Raw genomic sequence first — 20,174 nt, 5'->3', positions numbered from 1 at the left:
CTGAGTTCAATCCCCAGGACAAAAAAAAAAAAAAAAAAAAAAAAATCAACAGCTTGACCGAACTTCAATAACTGACTTTTCATATCCTTTCATGGGACACAAAGGGCTAATCCTGAGGCTCCTTGAGCCACCAATGCAGCAGCAGTGGAGACCACCACTGAATGTCTCATTCCCTCCTCCCCGCACACAAAACACATGGACTGCAGCTTTATGAAGTGAAAACGCCCAGCGTCAAGGAGAATGGAAAGGGGGAGTCCTCAGTCATTTCTTCCTGGGGGCAGGGGATCGCTCGAGCAGTGAGAAAAAGCCGCTGCATCTGGATATTGAGAACAAAGCCAGCCTAAGACTTGAGGATAATAGGCTGGGTCACTGGCTTTTATAGAAGCCTAAGAGGGGAACTGCCTTGACTTGTCTCGGTACCGCTGACCCTTGCGTTTCATTGTGTAGAGATGTCAGGGAAAGTGTGTAAGAAAGCGCCCCGAACAATGACTTTGTCATTTTGAGATTTCTACGGTTTGTTCACCCCTGCCCCCTCTCCCACCCTCAAATCCCCACAGGACAAAAGAGATTGTTAGCGAGGTTGCCTGGCCTTCGTTTCAAAGATCTCTGTCTTAACCAACTCTTTTAAAGTAAACTCATCCATTTTAACCGAATTGCAGTTTTCGTGCTTTCAAAATCAACAAAAGAGTTTCAGGCAGTGTGCTTGCAAGAAGACAATAGTTTGAAAATGCCAGACCTAGAGATAATGATTCGTGCCAGCTGCCAGGTTAAAGTGGTTTCCTTCTTGTGAACAGGGGAATTGTGATCGTATGGGCTCCTGCGAATAGGGACCGGCCCTTGACCTGTGGGTGTCTGTGGTCATAGCAGTAGGATTCACACAGGCCTATGCCTAGGATTCCTTTTCCTTTCTTTAAAAAGGAAAACTGAGATGGTTGGATTTTTTTCTAGTGAGATATTTGAACACTTAGCCACACTGTCCACATCAGCATGGTGGCAGTTAATCACCAGGGACCCTCCCAGACTTCTGGGCTGGCAACCGGTGTTCCAGTCTGTCCCAGCATGTGCAACATAATGATAATGGTTGTAGTGCAACTGGAAGCTAATTAAGACCTAAAGAAAAAAATGAAGGTTCTCATTTTTATCAAGCCTGGTGGTATTCTGCAGAGCACAGAACTTTACATGCTGGCATTATTGGATGATGTCCATGGCAAAACAACAGTGGGCATTCACAATGCATTCTCTTTTTGCCATCTTCCATCCTTAGTAATGATAAAATGAACAATTCTTACGGGAGGAAAATGGCTAAATATTTACTCATTTGAGACCTTTAGAGTCTCCATATGCTATTCTTGATTACATTCATTTCTGTCCATGTACTTAATGAGTTTTCTTGACAGATGAACAAGTGGTGGGCTGGCGAACTTTATTACAATCTTGCAAGCCGGGCGTGGTGGTGCATGCCTGTCATCCCAGCACTAGGGAGGCTGAGGCAGGACGATCACTGTGAGTTCAAGACCAGCCTGGGCCACATAGTGAGTTCCAGGTCAGTCTCAACTACACAGTGAGACCCTGTTTCAAAAATAAATAAACCAAAACCTTGCACTTTCTGCCTGATGTATGGAGGTGTTCCTTTCAGTCTAATGTGGTACACAGGTCCTTATGTTCACTACTGGCTCCTGGTTGTCGCCCACTTGGTGAGCTCCCTGACTCAGTTGTTTCTCACAGCCCTTTCTCTGAGTCATTGGTGGAATGTTCCCTGGCATCCGTGTTCAGTCCTGAAGCAGATGGTACAGCTGCCTCACAGCAATGGGCCAGCACCTGTGGGAGTTACATCACCCACAGCTCTGGAGCATGCTGTTACCGGTCACCTCACACATGCCCCTTCCGCATCACCAGTGTACCAAGGCAGTTGCTTCTGGGCAGTGTGTGTGTGTATACATTGTCCAACATCTGAGGGATAGGAATAGAATTTCGGTGGCATTTTTTTTTTTAACCCTGCCAAGCTTTTTATTGAGATATAATTGACATACAGTAAAAGAAACATTTTCTTTTCGTTTGATGAGTTTTGATAATTGGTTACATCTCAGTAACCGCCATCTAAAACAAGATAGAATTTTCTTCTTCCCAGGAGGTCTCCTTGGCTCTTCTATAGTCAGTTACCACACCCAACACCTCCCCTCCATTTCTGTCTGCATAGATCTTTTTCTTTGTTGGCCTGGATAGACATGGAATTAGTATAGTGCATAGCTTTCTGTGGCTGGATTCTTTTGCTCAATATAAAGTTCTTTACTTCCATGCATGTTTCAGTGGTTCCCCCCACCTTCTTTTCTGACTGATATTCCATTGTATGAAGACATCAGATTCTGTTTATCTTTATGACTGGTGGACATTTGGGTTATTGCCATATTTGTAGCAGTGAGGCTTCTTGTGAAAGTTTTTGTATGTACATGTTTTCATTCTTCTTAGGTAAAACAATTAGAGATTGAGTTGCTGGGTTAGAAGGTAGTTTTGTGCTTACTTTAACAAAAAGCAAAACATTAATTTTGGTGTATGACACAAGAAGTTAGGGATTGAGGTTTATTTTTTCCCCTATTTTAGCCACAATTAATTTATATTAAATTGTTTTGACACCATGGTTGACGGCGTGTGAGCAGGTCTTTTTCATGCACTTTATTTTGGTCCACTGATATGTTTGTCCTGGTGTTAATACTACTGGCTATTGTTATTGGTTATTGTTATCGGTTATTGTTTAGTAAGCTTTAACATCCATAGTTTGAGTCTTCTAACTCTGCATTTCTTTATTGAGATTGTTTTCGGCATTGTAGAAACTTTTAAATTTTAGAATTAACTTGCCTCCCCCAAAAAACTTTTAAAAGTTTTGCTGATGGGTTTGATCCCCAACACAAGGGTTGGGGAATAGCTTTTGTGGTCCTTTTTTCTTTCTTTCTTTCTTTCTTTCTTTCTTTCTTTCTTTCTTTCTTTCTTTCTTTCTTTCTTTCTTTCTTTCTTTCTTTCTTTCTTTCCTTCTTTCCTTCCTTCCTTCCTTCCTTTCTTCTTCCTTCTTTTCTTTTCTTTTCTTTTCTTTTCTTTTCTTTTCTTTTCTTTTCTTTTCTTTTTTTCTTTTCTTGTACTGGGAATCGAACTCAGGGGCCTCGCACTTGCCAGCAAGGTGCTGCACTGAGTTACATCCTGGACCCTGGTGGGATTTTAATTAATAATTTTAGCCATACAACAATGTGGGGAGTCTGTAAATCTGGACATTATTCAGTCTTTATGGTATAGGTCTGTCTACTTATTTTGGTCTCCAATTTTTCTCAAAAATGTTTTCTAGTTTGTGATGTAGATATTACATTCCTTTGGTTACATTTAATTCTGAGTATTTGATGTGCTCCTATTTATGAGATTGTTTTAAATATTTTCCAGTTTGTTGTTAATATATAGAAATATATTTGATTTATGTGTGCTAACATTGTGTCGTTGAACTTGCTGAATTCCTGAATTTGCTGCAGTTGTTTGATTGGGTGTTTTCTTTTAATTCTGTATAATTTCCTACATACACAATCATGTCAGCTACAAATAATGATAGCATAACTTTTTCTAATATTTTTGATTTTTATTTCCTTTTCTTGACTTATTGCTGTGGCTTATGCTTCTAGTACCTTTTTAAAAAATTTTAGCAGAATGATTTTCAGTTCTTTCCCATTAAGGTATTCATGGTAGTCATGTGTATACTTGTGTTTTCAGTAGACATTTTAATCAAAATTTTCCTTTAATTTTTGGTTTTTTTTTTTGAGTTAACATTTTTTAATCAAAAATAGTTAAATTGTATGGGCCGGGGATTTAGCTCAGTGGTTCTGTCACTTGCCTTGCAAGCATAAGGGCCCGAGTTTAATCTCTAGTACCAAAAAAACAAAACAACAACAACAACAAAATAGTTGAATTGTGACAAATGTTTTTTCCTCCATCTCTTCAGATCATCATATGATTATTCTCTTTTATTCTTTTCATGTGGTGAACTACACTGATTGGTATTTGCATTTTAATTTAGCTGTGTATTCCTGGGATAAACTCCACTTGGCCATGATCTAGCATTTTAAAAAAATGCATCATTATAAAAAAATGCATCATTATATTAAATTTGTTGATTTTTTTTCATGAATTCTGTATCAGTTGTCATGAAGAATGTGAGTCTCTTAATTTCCTTTTCTTGTATTGTTTTGTCAGAGTTACACAGGCCTCATAAAAAAAGCATTGGGGCGTGTTTTCTCCTTATGATAATCAGTTTTATTTGTCAACTTGGTTAGTCTACAGTTCCTAGTTATTCAACCAAGCAGTGATCTGCTTGTTTCTGGGAAGGTATTTTTGTAAATGTCATTAAAGTCTGTAATTAGTTGATTTGAAGTAAGGAAGATTATGTTAAGTAACATGGTGAGTCTGATCCAGTCATTCAAAGGCTAAGAGCTGAGACTTCTCTAAAGAATATGAATGTCTCCTTTGGACAGCAGCTTCATCCCCTGCCCTTTCAAACAGTTAGCTGTGTAGATTCTGGACCTGCCTACACTGCCCCCAAAATAACAGAAGTAGATTTTTTGCAGTGAGTGTTTTGATATTTATCCCATCCTAGTTGTGCTTCTTTAATGGAAACCTGACAGTGCATTCCTTGTCTATGTTCTGAATGAAAATGAAGTATTGCAAAATTAGTATTTTTCTTTTCTCTACTGTTTCATAGAATTCACCAATGAATTTGTGTAGCTAGAAATTTTCTTTAGTGGGGATTATATACTTACTTTCCAACTATTGCTGTAATATCACCAGATTTCTATTTGTTCTTATATCAGTCTTTGTCATTTGTCACAAAGTTTTCCCTTTGAATCCAAAATTTAAAATCCATTGACACAATATTTATCTTCTTTTTAATGCTTGTTTGCTCTTGTGATCCTCTTGTAATTCATAATAGTGATAAATCCCCACCCTTTTCTGTGTCAGCCTCAATATAGGAACTTACTTTATTAATATTTTCAAAGAACCCACTTTTTAGTTTGTTGATTTTTCTCCTTGGAAATTATTCTTCTATTTCATTAATGTCTACTATTTTCTAATTCCCATTCTTTTTATACTTTAGTGTAACATGTTGTTCTTTTTCTCTCTTCAGGAAGTTTTTTAGAGACATGACATTAGCCCTTTTTTTATAAGTATGCTTAAAGCTATAAATTCACCTCTAAACACCGCATTAGTGCAGTCCTCAAAATTTAATATTATTAGATTTTTAGTTTCTTTTAAAAAACATTTCCTATTTTAATTTCTTTGAGCAAGGTGTTTAGAAGTATACATGTTTCTAAACATGAAGTTATTTTCTAGTTGGTTTCTTTTTAAAGCCAGTGTTCAGGTATATCATGTATAACTTCTGTTTCTTTGAAGTTTGTCGATTATGGCTTTATGGCATGGTAGATATGTACCTGAAAATGTAGTTGTTGGCTATGATATTATAGCCATTCAGTCATGCTTAAGTCAAGCTTGTTAACTATTTTTTTTCAAATCTTCTCTAACCCTTGATTTTTATCTGCCTGTTGTTAAGTTATTGAATAGGTCAGATTTTCTTTGCTTCTCCTGGGTTCATTAAGATTTTACTTTATTCATTTTTTAGCTATACTTTTGGATTCATATAAATTGAATTGTTTGTATCCTTCGGGTGATCTGACCCTTTCTTCTTGTGAAATGTTTTCTGTTAGGCATCCTTCCTGAATTAAAGCTTCTATGTTTACAGAGGTAGTGGTAGCTGCCTTCTTTGATTAATGCTTTCACCTCCTACCTTTATTTTTAAGGTGTGTCTTAAAAAGAATTGTATCCACAGGCTTCTGCCTTGAATTTTGCAATAAGCATCAATACTAAAAAAGTGAAAAGGGACCTGTTGATCCGAGAGACCTGCTGAATACAAAGACAGGCAGAGGGCACCACATTTCCTTAACGCCTGCTATTGTGTTGGCAAACAGATTATAGCCCACAAGCCATTCAGTCTGCAGTGTGGTTAGCTGTGACTCAGGACGCAGAGCTAACTGAAGGATGACCCAGCTCCCAGAGCTGCTGTGGATGGGAAAACATCAGACCAGCCAAACAAGGGATGAAAGGACTGGTTACTGTTTCCAGGTTTAGAAAAGCGTAACCTTAGAGAACATTTATGTAGCCGTCCTTCTACAAATATGAATAACGACATTCTATAAAGCTCTAATATAGCAAAGGTAATTGAGTGGGGCGAGGTCAGAAGCAACAGATGTTAAAGGTGAGACCTCCAAGGCGGGTCCTGTACCAGAATGGACCTGGGAACCAGCGTGGACCTCTGGACTCCTGAGGTGTGCAGGGTGGCCTAGTCACACTCAGTGTGCACCTGCTGATGTAATGGTGACACTGAGGCTTGGGAGCTTGCATTAACGGCTTTCCATATCCCACCCCGCTACTCGGACTTACCCTGTAATGAGTATGATTTGATAGGAATGACATTTTTACTCCTCAATACCTGTAGAGGTTTGGATAGCCAATTCAGAATTTTAGTGCCTCTCAAATGATTATGCATTAGCCAGCAACACAATCTGTTATGATAGTGATTTCAGAGGTAAATTTTTATCTCATATGTTTCCAGAATGAATAGAAGAATCTCTACTCACATGAGTAAACAGCTTATTAAAAAAATTAGGCACTATGGTTTTTTTTCTTTTTAAATCAAAGAAAAATCTTGCCAGCAAATGAACCTCTTTGTTTGTTGAACTGAAGTCCTATCTTCTGTAAAATCAATAACAGTTTAAGGCAACCTGGATAATTTGCACTTATCACAAATTGGAACAGAATTCTAGAGACTGACAGCAGAATTAAAAGCATTCTAGTTCCACTGAGTTGTTAGCAATCTTGGTGATCCCGATTTTATTTTTTAATGTTGTAAGCAAATTATAAAAGTACTATGCACTGATTAAGTGGCTTTATGAGTAAATATGTATCTTCACTTTGTGCCTAACAGAGGTATGAGATAGAGTTCAGGTAAGGAACGGAGTGAGCCACAAGCCTTCTTTGGATCAAACGAGACTGTGTTTTTACTGCTGTTTATAGGAAACATGTTCTTTGGCACAAGCCTCACCTGGACTGGCAGGAGCAGAACCCCTTGGAATTAAGTTTAAAATACACTGTAGATAGATGCCGAGAAACTCCTACAGAACCCTAAGTAATTTGACAGATAAAGGCCAAATGCAAACGTAATTAAAATTGTACTCGTGAAAAGGCTGTTCAAACTTGTGATATTCAGAAAAATATTGATTCTAGAGGAGAATCTTTTGGGGGAAAATTTAATGTTCTTACCACCATTCAAATACAGATATGAAATATATAAACATTCAGTTATCCATTTTGTATGCTGGGATTTTATGTGTTTGTTAAAATTAAATTTGGCATTTTCTCCCCTCTAAATTTTTTTGGGGGGGACTTAAAACTCGTCTTTCTTATGAAAAATTCTTCTTTTTAAAACTTGGAATAATATTTCTTTAATCAACATGTGTCGGTGTGTTCTATTAGCAACCATTCTTGGGACTTTTTAATGTCCCCTGCGCTCTTTGGAGCTGAGCAGGCTGTTATTCCCTGATTAAGCTGCAAGTCAGTGAACTGTCACCCCATGGGAGAGGTCAGATACAACAAGAAGCCTAACGAAAGTACCAAATGCAGAGAAAAGGGGAAATATATCAGATAGTATATTTATTTATTCTTTTTTTTTTTCAAATCTTAATATGTATATGAGATACAGTGTCGTGCAGAGGTTGAGAGAACAGACTTGGGATCAAAATGACTCTGCGAGATCTCATTTGGGACAGTCATTTTAACTCTCTGAGCCTCAGTTTCCCCCTTGTAAAGGGTGATGGTGATCCTCACTGGTTAAATTTGCTGTGAGAATGAAGTCAGATAATGTGTGTGAAGTACTTAAGAGGTTGGACACAGACCTCAGGAAATGTGATCTGTTTTTTGCATTTTAGAGGGCAGGACAGCTGTGCTTTTCTTTAGTTGTCAGCTAGACATAGGAAATTTCTTCACCATTTTAGGAACATTTACTGTATATACAAGCAACGCAGCAACATCTTATTTTTCTGATTTAGGGGACAGTTTCTAAAACAAAACAGTTAACATTTTTTATGAGCTTTTCATTTTTTTTCCTTCCTCGCTTTTGCATACCTCAGAGCAATTCATTTGCATTATGTATATCTTTTGGAAACAGCTGCTCACAGGACAGCATCCTTTCTCAGGATAAAATACACATGAGACATCCCTTTTCCAAGTCGTGGTGACTCAGACCCCAAACATATACTCCCACAGTGCTAGCTGAGCCTGGGGAGGTCAGGCGCTTCTGTGTAAGACTGGGAACCTCAGAGGCCTCGCGCTGCCACCCTGGGTCCTCTCCTCTGGGTCAGTGCTGCACCTCCTCAGCGGTGGACTTGGCTGCTGTGGTGCAGTCATCACCTGAGGCCACAGATCATGATTTTGTGCTTTGCCTGATAAAGATGGATCCTTAAACCAGCAGCCTCCAATTTCAGGTTTCTGTTCTACTTGCTGTCATTTTAGATCATCGTAGTTTCCCAAGACCAAGTCCCTTCCCAGGGGAGGTGCTGATCAAATGAAGCTTCATAGAACTGATAGTTCGCACAAGGCCATTCACACAGTAAATGCCTGGTTAAGGGCATCTGCTATTGCTGTCTTCATTTACCTCTGACGTAGACATTCAAATCGAATCCTCATGGAAAATTTAATGCATATCTAGGAGATAGGATTAAAAACAACAACAAAAAATCTTACAGACACAGGAGGTTGCCTACTTATTTTTAAAACTCGGATTTTTTAAAAAATCTGAACTTGTCTCTCATCTGTTTACTGGGTCTGTTGAACTCTGATATCCCTCAAGTTAGGGTAATTAGAAGAAAGAAACAAGTTGTGAGGCCCATGTAAGCAAAATTATTTTTCCTAAAACATAAAAAGTTGCCCATATCCAATTCTTTATCCATGCATAGCTGAGGACCCTGGAATCCTAGCCTGGTACTTGCTTGCCAGTTTCCCTAGTTACACCTACTGATTCCAGATAGTTTACGATTCAGGCTTACCCTGAGCCTCAGCTTTCTTATCTATCCCACAGGGAAGAAATAGCAGTGCCTACCTTATATGACTAATGAACGTTTCAAAAGAACACAGTTTGAAAACTTTCTCTTCCTGGTGTTGCCCACAGCAGTCTTGTGATGCATATGTTCTACCCCACCAACACCTTTGTTATTTCTTGGGAAGGTAAAGCCAGGGCTCCCTTAATGCTAGCAAGCCTTTTGGAGAAAGGAGTGGAGTCCCAACAAAACCAGGCAGTAAAGTCTGTTGTGGAAAGCATACTCGCTGAGGAGCCTGTCTCTGTCTCTGCTCTTCCAGACACTGTTGTTCGTCATCAGTGTGATGGCCGTGGCGGTGGCCGTGATTCCTTGGATCGCAGTACCGATGATTCCCCTGGCCATCATTTTCTTCGTTCTTCGGCGCTACTTCTTGGAAACCTCAAGGGATGTCAAACGCCTGGAGTCCACAAGTGAGTACTGAGGATCTCCAGTGGGTTCAGCAGTGTGACGTGGCTTTCATCTATGCCGTACTTAAGGAGACAAGAAAGTTCTGCACGCGCAGTCCTCCAGACTTTCTCCCCCTGTTACCATAAGGCAATTAAACACAGTATTAGGGTCAGCATGAGTCACTGTGGCCCTCAAAGTGAGTGGAGCCGGTGGCCTGCCAGGTGCAGCTTTGCAGTTTAACATAAGAAGGAATGACAGGTGGAGGTGGGCACGGTGCTCAACTGGCATTCGCCCAGACAGGGGCCCTCTCTGTCTTGTTCATGACGCATTTCCCTGCGTACACAGGGCAGGCACTCAATAAGCATTTTTCCAATAAAACATCTCACCGTGTATGGAACCAATTTAGAGCAAAAATAATCAGGGAAATTTCTTCCTTCTCTAAAGATACTGGGAATGACAAGGAAAGGAAAAGAGGAAAGAAAAGAAAGGCAGAGGTATGAGAGATATACTCATACCAGAAGTAATGTACTTGAAAAATATAATTCTAACTTATTGGAATAAATTGCAGCTGCTAAGTGCTTTGGAAAGACAAGCATTGTTATTTTCAGTTTTGCTCCTTGTTATCAGTGGTACTTGGTGTAAGGCCTCGCTGTGGGCTTTTCACCTACACTGTTGATCATGGACGCTGAACAATCAGAAGGAGAGTTTAGAATGCATTCAGTCTATTTATTGCCCTGTTTAGCTTTCTAGTGTGGGCATAATGGGGAAAATGCCTTATGATTAAATCACCGTATTCTGCAGATAATCAGAGAGGATGAATTAATCCAGAGCTCATCTCGTTATGAATGAACAAAGTAACATATTTCATTATTATTAAAATGTAAAACCATAAGGAGAGTAGAACTGTTCATTTTTAGAAAAGCTCTAAGGAGCATAGCCAAAAAAGTAAAAAAGGAAGTTATTCCATCAGAAAACCTCTGATGAGTAGTGTGTGCAACTGAATGCCAACTCGTCTTTCTGAAAATCAATGAGCGGAAAATAGAGTCCCGTGGTTCCCAGTTATCACTAAGAAGAAAAAATATGAGTTCACTGGGACAAAGGGAGTTCTTTTCTCATGGCATATGTGTCTCCTTTTTAATAATAAACTCTTATGAGCCATTTTCCATCACTGTCTGTATAAACTGGAGTGAGTGAAAGTTCATAAATGGTACAGAGAAGTTTTTCTGTCATCAGGAGGACCTGCGAAACCACCGTGAGCCCCGTCACGTGCATTGTCCCCATGTGCACAGTGTGAGCTGATGTGACATGTGACTTGTGTCCCAGTGACAGGACTCAGGAGGCAGGCTGTGGAGGAGACCCGCATGCTGGAGACCCCCGTTGTTCATCTCATTGGCCCCGTTTTTTGTGCAGACGCAAGCTTTTAGACATTTTATGAGTTGAGGCCCCTTGTGAAATGGAGTTATTCAACAGTCTTGTTGCAGAATAAGCTTCAGGTATATTTGAGGAAGGGTTGTTGGTTCCAGAAGGAACCCCTTGACATAGATATTTTTCTGTGGCAGGAGCCACTCCCCATCCATATGAAGTAGAGAGAAAGGACCCTACTAAAGCTTTTTGCAAGAAGCAGGTAGAATCTTCTCTCTTGAAGCCTTGAGCATATCCTAAACCTTGGTGTAATTTTCATGTGAAGAGTTTTACAACTGTGTCATGGCCCATGTGGAAAATTTGGGTTTGTCTCTACCTTTGTTGACTGTGATAAGGAGTTAAATATGGATAATTCCTTCTCCACATCCCCAGATAACCAAATGAACCATTTTTTATCATCCATCTGGGTATGGGTTTGTGTCATAAGTAACAGCTCTACTGGGGTTTTTTTGTTTTGTTTTGTTTTTTGAGACAGGGTCTCACCATGTAGTTGAGACTGACCTGGAACTCACTATGTAGCCCAGGCTGGTCTCGAACTCACAGGGATCCTCCTGCCTCAGCCTCCCGAGTGCTAGGATTGCAGGCATGTGCCACCACGCCCGGCTCACTACCCTTCTTTCTAAGCAACAATTGCTAATGTTTTTCAAGGCCACAGACTGTAGTCACCAGGAAAAAGAAGACTGCCTGATGGCTGTAGCAAGAGGCATAGACCTACTCCATCTTTGTGCTTCGAGGGACTTGTAGATCCCCAGGGTCTATTTTCAGATCCTACTGCCTACCTGCCTTTGGAAGCCCAGGCTGATGTTTAAGCATTCTTAATAATATTTGATCATAATATGATTTTTATTTTTCCAAAGACAAATGTAACAGCAGTCATACAGAGGGGCATCAAACCAGGATGGTATTTGATGCACTTCTTTAGCTAACTGTCTCAGTCAGGAAGTGCCTGGATTGTGAGCCATAGCAACACTCCCTCCATCGAGGGTGCTGTGATCCATTAGCAATGTCTGCTGCAAGTACCCATTTGTGAGTGGATCATCAGCACCTGCTACTTATTTTCAGACCATAGATCCTTGAAGCTGTTTTTCGCAAAGTTTCCATACCAGATTTCCAGGGCTGTTGTTCAATTTAGGGAAGTCTAATGGGTATTTGTAAAGTAAGAGTTTAGCGTTTTCTAAGCGTTACCTACAAAATCGAGAAAAATGTGTCTGGTAACACATGAGAGCTTTAACTCTGATTATTGATGCCTTGAGGTTGTGGCTCAGATTAAAAGCACAGCATTGGGAGTAAGAGTTGGGTCTGGCACCCTAGTGTACTACGTGGAATACTTTATTTACTCGTAGGCAATGTTGTTAATGCCTGAGGTCCATTTTCCTTTGTTGAGGCTGTAATCATACCTGCTCTTTGGGGTTCTCCTGACAGTTGCCTGAGACAGTGCCTGGATGGTGCTTATTGGCCACTATGTAAGGTACTAGCACCTCACACATAAGGGAATCAAAAGTGGAATCATCGGAAGCTCTCCCATAGTGTTAATGAATACCGAGATCTCTGCCCTGCTCTTTCCCTGAAAGCATACTCAGTCCTTCCGGGTATGGCCCAGTGAAGCCTTGGGGTTGTGGAGAGCACAGCTGTGGGTCCTGCAAAATGTCATAGTGTTGTCGTCTGTTTTGTGCTAGCCTTATGGGCCTGTGTAGGAAAAAGGCAAGATGACCCGGAGCCTTGCCACGAGCCGCCCCCGTGACTACTTATGGTCTTCTCGGTCCCTTCAGTGCACCCCCACTGGCGCTGCTCTCACCCCATGTGAGGTATGACAGAGGCGGGATTACCTCTCATGCGTGTAGATTCCTGCTGTACCTCTGTACCTCTTGGGAGAGGTCAGGTGTGTGACTTGGTCTTGACTTTCCTGGTCCTCATGGCCGGGATGCAGTTGTAGAGGACCCTGCCCTTAGGTGGAGTCAGAGTGCCAGTGGTGACTTCGGTCTCCTGATAAGGGACACAGGTGAGCATGGCCAAGCTGGAGGCTTCCTTCGAAGACCCTGCATGGGTGACCACCACACCTGCCTCCTCAGTGCCATCGTCTCTGATGAAATAGTGTTCTTGTCACTACAACAGCTCATTCCATAAATGAGAGCGCGTGGTTCTAAGGAGTGTTCTGGGTTTTCTGGAGCTACACTTTGAGCACTCTCTTAATAGAACCCTGGGATGTGGAAGCCTGGGTTGGTAGTCCCTGGGAGCATCCTGTTTGCAGAGTGATGAGCTCTGGGGCACGTTGGAATGTCTGCTGAAGTCTATAGCAAAGGCCTGTGGGAAGCTCCCACCTTTCTTATTTGGAGCTTGAGCTCAGTCCTCTTACATCCCATTACCTTCTTAACAGTGCAGGGTTAAAGGAAATAAGCATCAGTTAAAAGATATATCCTGCTTAGCAAATAGCCACAGGGAGGAGCTGGCAGACAGCAGGCCCGTGGCTGAGGTGTTGCACCTTTTTGGAGCTGAGTGTCATACACACTTAGAAGCCCTCTTCCTCCTTGCTTGTGCAGCTGTGGTCTCTGTTTTGTGAGCGGTCCTGTGTCTTGGTACACAAGTGCCCCAGTGTCCCCAAACATGCACAGCACCCATGGGCACAATGAGAACTTCCGTGTTGTACCACATTGTCCAAGACCAGCACTTGGATTAACTACAAAATAACTTCGGGGTTTTCCCTTGATTTTTACCCACTTGTCATCTTATAAAATGCATACAGCCTCTTGTAAGATAAATAGGCTTCACTTCTCCTAACTGTTCCATGTTTTACCAACAGGACTTCTCTAGAAGGGGGATAGGTAAAAAAGTGATTTGTCAGTATTTCCTACCCAGTAAGCACAAGTGGTTCATCCCAGACAAATGGTAAAGACAGTGTGCTGGGTACAAGCCCAGTATGGTCCTGTTCACTGTGCAGAAGGAAGGAACTATCAGAACTGTCCTGCCTGGCAGCAGGCAGCCCATGTGTTCCCACGTGTGGGAGGCTGGGCCTGATGGGATCCTGTGTGGTCGAAACACCTGGCTAGTCATGGGGCACATGTCCCAGATCGAAACTAACATACATGAATGAGAATTTACCTTCTAGATTCTTTCAAGATGATAAAGCCACGAAGGCCACAGTCAGATTCTAAAAAGCCATATGGCACAGTGACCTCCAAACACGAGGACAGGTTTCTGGTAGGATGGTTACAAAGGTCCTACAGTTGAGGTCAAGACCAGTGAAAGACCTCTTGGCTGAGCAGGTTCTGTGGACACAAGTATGATGTGACTCCCAGGTACACAGTGACCATGAAGGACTCTTCTTGCACCACCTGACAGAGGAAGAATCCTCTGGGTGCAAGGAGATGACACACTGTCATTTCACCCTACTTGTCAGGCACATGTCTTGTGTCAGGTGGTGTTCTAGTTACTGGGCTACCAGGCTATCCTTTGCCCCTAAATTGATACTTTAAAGTGGGAGCAGACATGTAAATAGATCATTATTCATTGTGGTGAGTATTTACAGAATCGTAAAAATAATGCTCCTGGCTCAAAAATCGGTGAAACATAATTTTTGCCCAAAGAGACATCTAGGAGTATGGAGGAGAGGACCTTGAAGGATGGGTTAGCAAAGAGAGAATGACAACTAGATCTGAATGTGGGTGGAACAGTGACTTTAATTTCCCGGTCCTTAATATGAGATCTGCTTTGCCCATGGATTGAGCGTTGGCAGGCAGGGTCCTCTCCAGGTCGCTGGGAGTATTTTGTCTGGAAACTCAGACCCCTTAGTGTCACTGTTGTTGGGTTGTGTGACCATGGAGTATAAGAGGCAGCTGGTTTATTGCATCCAGCCTCACCAAGCTTCCTCTGTTCTGTCTGTCTGCCTGCCTGCCTGCCTGTGTTTCTGCGTTTCTGCAGCACGGAGTCCGGTGTTTTCCCACTTGTCCTCCTCCCTCCAGGGGCTCTGGACGGTCCGGGCATACAGGGCTGAAGAGAGATGTCAGGAGCTGTTTGATGCCCACCAGGACTTGCACTCAGGTCTGTATGTTTCCAGAAGTGGCCTCAGCCCCTGGGATCTCCTGCTTGCTTTACAGGTGGCCTTGTTGGCTGGTACCTCTGGCACATTTTCCTCTCCTTCAGCCCTTGAGCTTTAACTCCTCTTGGAATCTCTGTATTTCCCCATTTTCCCTCTGCCCGGCTGCATGGTCCTTGCAACTCATTGCCCTGTGGCTCTCTGTCCCTTTAGATCACAACTTAACAAACTTTTCTTTTTTGCAAAAAGGCTACCTAGCAAATGTTTCAGGTTTTGTATGCCACATAGTCCTGTGGCACAAGGTCAGGTGTGTGACTTGGCCTTAACTTTCCTGGTCCTCATGGACGGGATGCAGTTGTAAAGAGGACCCTGCCCTTAAGCAGAGCCAGAGAGTGCCAGTGGTGACTTCAGTCTCCTACTCTAGCACAAAAACAAGCACAGACTGTATAGGCCCCTGACCCTGCTCCCATCAAACTTTTACTAAAAACAAATGATGAGCATGTGTTAGCCCATGATCTGAGGGTTACCAACCCTTGATTTAGACTTTAGAACATATGAGATGTCAGAAGTGACAGAGATTAACAGATTGTCGTATGTATTATTCTTTGTATCAGTGAAGTTTTTTTTTTTTAATCCCCTCACTTAGACATTTCTGATTTTCCCCTGAATATACAAAATCCTGGCCTGTCTTTCCAATTTGTGTTGTGTTAGGTTTTAATGGTACTTTCTAACGCACCTGCAGATCTTTGTAGGAAGGGGGACACTGTCATGCAGCCCCTAAGCAGTCTTCCCTGTGTGCAGTACCCTTTAAGTGTGGAAGGTGCTAGAAATAAATTGCCAGCTGCTCTCTGTTCAAAGAACCGAGAACCACCTATATAGAGTTTCACACCGTAGCCTGACCCTGCAAGACCATTTTTTTGTTTTGTTTTTTACTACAGTTATGTTTCTGCTTATCATCTCTGGGTTGCATGTCTCAGTGCCCCTTTGTGCAAAACCACTGCACTGTTTGTGTGCGTGCCATGCATGCCTCATCCAGGTTTCTGGAACCTTCAGAGAGCGGAACCTTTAGACTCCTCGGGTGTGCGACCCTGCTGTGCTACTCTTTGAGCATCGTCACACTGCTCATGTTGGGGGCAGTTCGTGTGGTTTTGGTACTTACGCATTGTGCTTATTCCGGTTCCCCAACCCAGAGGCTTGGTTCTTGTTTCTGACAACGTCACGATGGTTTGCCGTGCGTCTGGATGCCATCTGTGCCATCTTTGTCATCGTTACTGCCTACGGGTCCCTGATCCTGGCACACAGTAAGTGCAGATGTGGGTAACTATGTATGGTATGACTACAATTTGTAGCTGTGTGTACAGTTATTAAATTAAACTCTTGCCACCTCGTCTAATGGAATATACTGTTTGGGTCTAACGAAGTGAATTAAAGCATTTACAGAGTGTCAGCATGGATGTGACTCCACAGTGCGAGTCATTTAGTGTACTCACTGGCTCTTGACGCATCCCTTTTATCTTTCTTTGAATGGCTTGAGGTCTGTGCCGATGACATTCCGAAAATTCTTGGTTACATGTGGTAGTTGTGAGGAAAAAGCCCAAACTGCTATGAAGCATTTTGCCCTTCTGGCTTTAGGTTTTAGCCTTTGGGCTACTAAGGTTATTGGTGTAGTTGCCTGTGTGCTCCACTGAGGGGGAGTCTCAGCAGGAAACAGCATTGTCATCATTGCCAGGTGTGCACCAGACAAGCAGGTCGGCACGTGTGGCATGAATTTGCCATCCCAGCTGCCATAGTGACACCACTGAATTGTGATGTTTAAGAGTAGAACAACGAGGGTGGTGTTTTACTGTGCAGAACATCATCTTTTAGAACCCATTGCCTTGTGTGTAGTGATTTCCCACCGTGGTTCCCTTTGACGTAGACGTAGGAAGTGTGGGATCCCATAATGGGCTGGGAAACGTAATGAGGTATGTCTGACCAGTGACATTATTCCTCACATATATAATGCTGTTTTTCAAACATAGGCTGATCATGTTGGGATTAATAAACTCATTTAATAAGTTTTCTAAAAGCACAGTAGGTTTTAAAAATCGTATCGTGATCTCAGCAGGTAACTGAAGTATAACTATTGCTGTCATGATGTGCATCTTGCTGAACCCTCTTGGTAGCTTGGAAGAGGGTGCCAGGCACATTTTACAAATGGGATTGACTCCATTCTCTCCTCCCTCCTCTTGTAGCTTTGGATGCTGGGCAGGTTGGCTTGGCCTTGTCCTACGCCCTCACGCTCATGGGAATGTTCCAGTGGTCTGTTAGACAAAGCGCCGAAGTGGAGAATATGGTAATGTTTATCTGAACGTTCTTGGCCTTTTCAAGTCTCTTTGCCATTAAATGGCATAAAAGCAGTTCTTATGTAAAATATTAAAACTGTTATTTTTAATCGTAGCTAACGGAGTTTTTTAAAATCCTTCTTCCATCTGTTTAAAGTTAATGTAAAATAAAATATATACATCTTTTTCTAAGTCTCATGTATGCTATGTCAGCAGGTTTTATATTCATCACAAGCTGTCTTCAAATGTAATAACCATCTCTGTAGGAGGGAAGTTCTGAAATCCTAGAGAGGATAGAAGCTAATTTCTTAGAGGCCTGTGTATTTTTGTTTCTTAATGGGTAATTCCTCATTCTTGGTAAAAGAAGAATTCAGTTTTCTGAGGTTGTTTGTTTGTTTAATTAATAGGTCTCCCCACCCTCACCCCAACCCACCCACCTTCAGTTTTACAGCGTTAGCGTTTATTCTGCTGTGTGAAGAGCAGAAGAAGGCAGGAAGCCCAGAATTTGCTGCTGTTTCTTCCTGGGTAGGGCCAGCCGCCTCTTCAGTGCTCTCCTCCAAGGAGCCAGGCCTTGGTGTTTAGGAGGGGCTTAATCGATATGTAAATTACATCTTCTTTGGAACAGTTACACCTTCTCCTAGAGAGAGAGATGAAATATTTCCATTTCACTCTTCCCACGGAGCAGAATTATTACAATGAGGTTTGCTGACTCTCTGACTTAACTGATGGATAGCAAGTGGCCTCAAATGATCATCGATTGGAGGCCATAAGTACTCTTTGCTTTTATGAAGTCCTCATTGTATTCAGTGTCAGAAGTTTGAAGGAATTAGTCCTAAGTGTGGCACGATGGCAAACGCAATAGCAGAACGTGGAGATCCTCATCCATCTTGAGACGTCAAGGCCTAGATTATCCTTGTCCTTGACCATCGTGGACACCCACAAACGAGGCCCTCCTGTCATAACCAGTGTGGATGCCGTGTCTCTTTCAGATGATTTCAGTGGAGAGAGTCATTGAATACACAGACCTGGAGAAAGAAGCGCCATGGGAGTACCAGAAACGCCCGCCGCCGGACTGGCCCCACGAAGGAGTGATCATCTTTGATAACATGAACTTTACGTACAGCTTGGATGGGCCTGTGGTGTTAAAACACTTGACAGCACTCATTAAATCAACAGAAAAGGTTGGTTTGAATCATCGTGCTTCTTCTGATTTCCATCTAAAACAACAGCTCTCGTGACACACGTGCTCTTTGGCTTCCTGGTGCCCCTGTTAAGGGTCTTACTGTCTGTCTGGGTACAGACAATATCTGTGACGACAGAGATGAGTGTTCCTTGGAAATGGGCTGTGCACTGAGAGTGAGGGAGCCAGCATTTCCATCTGGATGCTGTGAGCTCCCTCATGGAGCTTGGCAGGGCCTGGATATCAGGATTGCATTGACTCAACATGCTCAAGACGCTGTCTTTGAACATTGAATTATTCATCACTCCTTGTCACCCAGACTCCTCTATCCGGTTCCTGTCAGGTCTTGCTCCTTGTACTGCTCAGGTGATTTTGTCCATTGTCCCTGTCCTTTTCTTAGTCTATCCTGCCTTCTTCTCACATATACTTTGTTTTTACTCTGCTGGCCTCCAGCGGGCTCCTGTTTACCCGAAACACAGATCTGGTGCTCCCATGGCTTCCCCCCAGGCTCCTGGGCTGAGTGAGCCACTGTTGTGACCTTGTTCAGACCCTAGGCCCGGGCCTGTGCTGCCTAAAGCTACATGGCCACTTCTCAGCCACCAGGAAGAAGCACAAGAGCCTCAACACTGTCAGGGCCCAGAAGGCAGAGCCCCAAGCTGCAGGCAGCATAGAGCCCAGAGCCTCACTCAGAATCCACGGAAGGAAAGCCTGGAGAGGCGTGAGAGACGACAGGGAGGCTTGGGGCTGGATCTCTCAGCATCTACTCCAGCAGTGCCCCTTTCACTCACAGGGACCGGGTCCTGGAGGGACTAAACAAGAGCAAAGCAGGCGGTAGGAAGTCCTCTACCAGCCTTGACTCCCAACACGGGCACAGCCTTCTGCACTCAGGGTGTCCCTTGTTCTCCCTGCTCCTGGCTTTGGGGGCCCTTTTCTGCTGCTGTTTGGCTCAAAAAGTCTCCTCATTTTCAGAATCAGTCCAAATATCTCTGCATCTCTGAAATTATCCGTTCTTCCGTATCATCTTCTAGATGCTTGAAGAATGCATTTGTGGTACACACGCGTTCATGGCAGCATTATTCATAATCGATGAAAGGTGGGAGCAACCTAAGTATCCATTGACAGCCGAGTGGATGAGCCAAATGCGGTATATATTCCCAGTGGAATGTTATTCAGTCTTAAAGAGGAAGGGAATTCTGACACGTGCTACAACCTGTGTGGGACTCGAGCCCATAAAGCTAAGTGAGGAAGGCCAGACACAGGAACGACATTGTATGATTTCACTAATGTGCAGTCCCTGGAGTAGTCCAGCTCTCATCAACACAGAGTACAATGGTAGTTGCTGGAGGTTGCGGAGTTGTTGTTTAACACACCCCTAGTGGTACATGCATGACTGTGCCATCCATCGGCTTGTTTCAGCTGATGGGACTGTGTCAGTGCCGCCTGAGGGGTTAATCATGCATGTACCACTCGTGGCTCAGAGCCGCCCGGCCTTGAGACACATGAAGGACAGCCCCGTGGTGAGTGTGTTGATGTGCAGAGTTCCAGGTTTGCTAGATGCAAAGAGCTCTGGAAGTGGATGGAGGTAAAGGCTGTGCTGCAGTGTGACTGTATTTAATGTACACTTAAAATGGTTATGGTGGTGAATTTTATGTCACTTT

The 20,174-nt window shown here is 42.7% G+C and overlaps 1 protein-coding gene across 5 annotated transcripts in view; it reads left to right on the top strand.

Annotated features, from left to right (window-relative positions):
• Abcc4 (ATP binding cassette subfamily C member 4) overlaps positions 1–20,174 on the top strand; it is a 216,336-nt gene that overhangs the window by 149,598 nt on the left and 46,564 nt on the right. For all 5 annotated transcript variants that reach the window (XM_010630726.3, XM_010630733.3, XM_010630742.3 and 2 more), the window contains 5 exons: positions 9,433–9,583; positions 14,898–15,017; positions 16,203–16,313; positions 17,247–17,347; positions 18,326–18,517. In XM_010630726.3, the coding sequence (XP_010629028.1) occupies positions 9,433–9,583; positions 14,898–15,017; positions 16,203–16,313; positions 17,247–17,347; positions 18,326–18,517 (675 nt within the window). The remainder of the gene's footprint in view (positions 1–9,432; positions 9,584–14,897; positions 15,018–16,202; positions 16,314–17,246; positions 17,348–18,325; positions 18,518–20,174) is intronic.

The sequence above is a fragment of the Fukomys damarensis genome, unplaced genomic scaffold, assembly GCF_012274545.1.
Source record: "Fukomys damarensis isolate Sample0158 unplaced genomic scaffold, DMR_v1.0_HiC HiC_scaffold_6, whole genome shotgun sequence".
NCBI classification, from domain to species: domain Eukaryota; kingdom Metazoa; phylum Chordata; class Mammalia; order Rodentia; family Bathyergidae; genus Fukomys; species Fukomys damarensis.
Note: the sequence above shows the minus strand (reverse complement) of the source record. Positions and strands in the feature narration are given on the sequence as shown.